This window comes from Pyxicephalus adspersus, chromosome 5 (assembly GCF_032062135.1).
Source record: "Pyxicephalus adspersus chromosome 5, UCB_Pads_2.0, whole genome shotgun sequence".
Taxonomy (NCBI): Eukaryota; Metazoa; Chordata; class Amphibia; order Anura; family Pyxicephalidae; genus Pyxicephalus; species Pyxicephalus adspersus.
This window is the reverse complement of record NC_092862.1, coordinates 147,001,019-147,005,999: the sequence shown is the minus strand read 5'-3', so window position 1 is coordinate 147,005,999 and position 4,981 is coordinate 147,001,019. Positions and strand designations below refer to the sequence as shown.

General features: G+C 49.2%; 1 protein-coding gene across 3 annotated transcripts in view; it reads right to left on the bottom strand.

Annotated features, from left to right (window-relative positions):
- LOC140331799 (uncharacterized) overlaps positions 1 to 4,981 on the bottom strand; it is a 13,047-nt gene that overhangs the window by 2,364 nt on the left and 5,702 nt on the right. The window contains exons 3-4 of one of the 3 annotated variants that reach the window (XR_011920977.1): positions 84 to 4,896; positions 1 to 44 (exon numbers count right to left, since the gene is read on the bottom strand). The exon at positions 1 to 44 is cut by the window's left edge and continues 2,364 nt beyond it. Coding sequence is in view for 1 of the 3 variants with exons in the window: in XM_072413100.1 (XP_072269201.1) it covers positions 3,086 to 4,896 (1,811 nt within the window). In the remaining 2 variants the exon portion in view is untranslated. Of the gene's footprint in view, positions 4,897 to 4,981 lie in introns of all 3 variants that reach the window. The other 2 variants (XR_011920978.1, XM_072413100.1) reach the window with 2 other exon arrangements.

Sequence of the window (4,981 nt, the reverse complement as noted above, 5' to 3'; positions counted from 1 at the left end):
TGACCTCACCAATAGGGGGCAAATCCCCACCATCAGCACCTGACCTCACCAATGGGGGCAATTCCCCACTATCAGCACCTGACCTCACCAATGGGAGAAAATCCCCACAATCAGTACCTGACCTCACCAATAGGGGGCAAATCCCCACTGACACCTTCCAAAATCTTGTAAAAAGCTAACCCAAATGTGCATGTTATGGCCATAAAGGTTGGTCAACTCCATACTAATGGCCATGTGGGGGTGGGGAGGGTAACTTCACATTGATGGTCATGGTTTTTGAATGGTTCATATGGAAGTGGTGGTCAGGTGTCTACAAACTTTTGGTGTGGAGGAATTCGGGCATCCTGACCTCATCCCAACTGATCACCTTTGGGGTGAATGGATTTGCCAGTTGTAAGCCAGTATATCACATGATGAATATTGTTTTGGCTGATCACATGACCCTTTAGGGGGTACGCCTAAGGATTTGGCACCTTATTGATTATTGGTTGGAATGGGACATCCACAAGGCTCATACAGGTGGTTGGGGGGCCCACAAACGTTTGCCGTATTGTAAACCTCCGAGCTTCAACATCACCAAGTTCAAAACTTTACAAAAACGAAACATGGCAACGATTCAAAAAGGCAAAACGGGTCAAATATTCGGGGTCAGACTTTTGGCCGACAATTTTCTTCATTTATTGGCGTTTTCCAAGCTGATCACACAACGCCGAGCCGGACACAAGACAAAGTGTATACAGCGCCATCCGCAGGCAGAGAATGTTCTAAGTGCTGAGTGTCCAATAGATAAAATATAGAAGTTTATTATCTACATATAGACATCGGCCCACACATAGATTTATACAATAAAATACAGAATAAAACTGCTGCCGTATTGTGCAAATAATAAGTCGGCTTCTCTAGCACCAATCAGCTTGGACAGCGAGGGGTCATGTGCTGCTCGGCAATGGTCATGTGACACACAGGGCAGCCCAATCGCTGCTTCCCATGCTGCTTCTTCAGCTACACAAAGAGGAATGTACAATGAATGTCCAAAGATTCACAGAATCACATATTCCCCTGGAAGATTCACCTGCCGTGTTATAAACCCGCTCACAGCATCAATTATTAAGTGCAAAGAATATCTAATAGAAAATACCTCACCAGGGAAAGATGCAAACCTGGAATAGTAATTCCCTATGGATTCACCAAAAGTGCAGTGAATGGTCTTCACCTGAACATTCATAAATGGGGACATAAAGACAGATAAAGATCACAAAAGCCATGTACACCATCATAGCAGGAGATTATAGGGGCTCATAAATGCGTTGGCACCTCAGTGGAGCGGGGGAGGACTGGGCTGGTGGGAGGTAATTTGCCCCCCCCCAGGCAATTACTAATAATATAGGTTGGGTTGGTGACCCCTGGTGGAGGTGCTACAACATTCAGACACCAGGGAGGACCTAGTGCTGGTATACAGCTCCCCGTTCAGACATTTGCACCTGATTCCTGTATGGGAGAGCCCCGGAGGAAGCCGATGCTGCAGTGATCCCCCGCCTCTTCTAGCTGGGCGCACCGCCCGGCACTTTTCAGTAACCACCGGGTTTTTTTGGGTGATTACTGAAAAGTTGGGTCCCAATACAGGGCCACGCCCTTAAAAAATATGTGGAGAATACTGTTGTGTCATAATAAATATCCTTTGGGAACATTTAGCTTTCATCATTTCCATCCAAAACTTTGCAGGACGCATTCTCTTCAGTCCACAGAAATCTGTCCCAAGCAAAGGGCCGGCTGCTTGTGTTTGATTCCAGGCCGAAGGTTCCCAGTCCTCCCCCAATGAAAGTCATCAAAGCCTGGAGCCAAGAAAAAGACAACGAAAGTGACATCGGATGGCTTTCCCTTAATGTGAATAAACCAGAAATGATGGGGGTTATAGTAGTCAGGATGGTGGCGGATACATATTACACTTATTCCTATAGAAATGTTATGACTGAACACATCCCAGAGCCACCAATGATTTATAAAATATATATGGTGCCGGTGCCCGGGGGGAAGAATGAAGTCACCCAATGAATTTCCTCCTTGTCTGACTCTGATATGTGAATCCAATTGGTCCATTCAGGACAGCCGGGCACAACAGACGATGTTTGTGGGATCTTCCACATTATTCTGCCTTGTTTAGGATTGGCCAGACACAACCCGTTATTGCCCCCAGCCGTGCTGTGTAAGGGTAACTTTAGGAGGAAACACGGCCTTGTAGGAGGGGCCCATTATTGGAAGATGTTCTGAGAGGTATTGGGGTTTCCTATTTTCTGGCCATCCTACGGCATTGTGTGGCTGCTCCCCCATATTAGAGGATATTATTGCCTGTTGTATGGTGACCATGGATTGTTCCGCAATATCTGCCACCTGGGGGATCTGTGTGACCCATGCGGGGTAATAAAAGTCTTTAATACCATTGGAAGAAGAGTAACCCATGGCTTGGCACATCGCGTTCACTGACCGCTGTCATTCCAGTCATTATAATTTGATGGCTTTGCGTCTGCTGATGCTTTAGTGATGATTCATCCCGGCCACATCGGTGATATCGGTTACATCCACCGAAGCCAACAATCATTGCCACAGATACTGCGGTGATATCTCTGTATAATATCAGCTTCATATGAACATTTCCAGATTCTCCATTCAGAGGGTCCCCATGGGGCCATTGTGTGGGCATGGCTATCCATACCTGGGTGAGGGGCTCCTCCAGCCGTAGTGTTGGGGGCTGGGATCTCCTCTCCGGTGGCATGTGTAATATAAAGCGTGGAATCGGGATTGTCTTCTCATACACCCCCAATCTCAGCTCTCCGATTTATTGAGGGAAGAGAAGTGTAACAGTGACATTGGCACGGATTCCGCCATACATTGGGAACCTCCAGCGATTTGCCATCACTGAGCCGCCAGGTTTACCCACCAATAATGTTCCCGGTTCTTGCTGCAATCTCTACACATATCCAGGGCCACCAGCTGAGCACCACTTTGGGGCTGCAATATATAGAAATCAGTCTGCAAATTATCACCAGGCCATGAAGATATAAAATGAAAAGAAGCCATGGATATTATCCTACAAACCGATGCCGTGCGTCTTTTGGTGTGTGGTGAGATTCTGCTTGTGGCGGAAGGTTTTGCCACACTCGTTGCATTGGTAAGGTCTCTCCCCGGTGTGGGTGCGGAGATGTGCAATCAGGTGATGTTTCTGGATGAAGCTTTTGCCGCACTCGGAGCAGGTGAATGGCCGTTCCCCGGTGTGAGTCTGCTGGTGGCACTTGAGGTACTCCCGCTTGCGGAAGCTTTGCCCGCAGTCATTGCATTTGTACGGCTTTTCTCCTGTATGGGTGCGGCCGTGAATCTTCAGATGTTCGCAGGTGCTGAAGGTTTTCCCACACTCGCTGCAGATGTAGGGACGTTCACCGGTGTGAGTTCTCTGGTGTCTCACCAAATGTTGTTTCTGGATGAATCCCTTACCACAGTCAGCGCAGGTAAAGGGTCGCTCACCTGTGTGAATCTGCTGGTGTCTCTTCAGGCAGTCGCGTTTGCGAAATGTTTTCTGGCAGGACTCACATTTAAATGGCCTCTCCCCCGTGTGAGTGTGAAGGTGGAACTTCAGGTGTTTTAGGAATCGGAACATTTTTCCGCACTCTCCGCACTCAAACGGCTTCTCCCCAGGTGACGCCCGCTGGCTCTCGCTGTTTTCGCTGTCCTCGTCCCGGCACTGACCCGTCTCCTCATCTTGAGCCTTTTTATGGGCCTTCAAAAGCTTCTGGGACTTAAAGGTCCGGCCGCAGTCCTCACACTTATTGGGCCGCTGACCGGTGTGGAGGCGATTGTGCCGCTTTAGGTGCTCATAAGTGGTGAAGCTCTTTCCACACTCGCTGCAGATGTGCGGGCTGCCTCGGCAGTTTCCATTGGATGAGATAGGATATGGAAACTCTTCTACAATGACCACAGTGAACGGTCGTTCACCAGAATGAGTCCTCTGATGACGGACAAGGTGATGCTTCTGGATAAAGCCCTTGCCACATTGTTCACAGGAGAAAGGACGTTCACCTGTGTGGATCTGCTGATGACGTCTAAGGTGTTCCCGTTTTCGGAATCCCTTGCCGCAGTCCTCGCATTCATGTGGCTTTTCCCCACGGTGCAGCTTTTGGTGGAATTTCAGGTGTTTGAAGGTTCGGAAACTCTCGTCGCACTCGTTACAGTTATAACTGCTCTCCCCGGAATGGCTTCTTTGGTGAGCCAGGAGCGTCTGCTTGTGCCGAAACCGCTTGCCGCACTCCTCGCACTTATGGATGCGTTCCCCGGTGTGGGTTTGTTGGTGAACTTTCAGCACTCGGTGGGCTCGGAAACTTTTACCGCAATCCTCACACTTATAAGGACGTTCACCGGTGTGGATCCTTTGGTGAATCTTTAGCCGCTCGTTTGTGCTCAAGCTCTTCCCACACTCCTCGCATTTGTACGGCCGCTCCCCGGTGTGGGTTCGGAGGTGGGTGACCAGGTGCTGCTTCTGGATGAAACTTTTCCCACACTCTATGCAGTTATAGGGGCGCTCTCCTGTGTGCGTCTGCTGGTGGCGCTTCAGGCTGTCTCTCTTTCGGAAGTTTTTCCCGCACTCTGTACATTGGTAACCCTTCTCAGTCCTGGGGGAATCTGCCTGGGCCATGCTGAGGCTGTCCAGGTACGATGAAGTGACTTCGGCTTTACCCGCCTCCTTCCTCCTCTGGGGCTGATTGCTGGCAGACCGACTTCTACCATTACCCACAATGCCAGAACATGCCGAGGAGGCGTCCAATGCCGGCAGCGCTGAGGGGTCAGCATTGTCCAACTTCTCATTGTATTTTGGAATAATCTTTTCTTTGTCGTTCACTTGTCCGTCCTCTGAGAAAAAGAAAGGGGGTTAGTGATGGAATAATCTGCAGAATATACAATATATATCTGTCGAGGGGGATGGGAGGGTGCAATG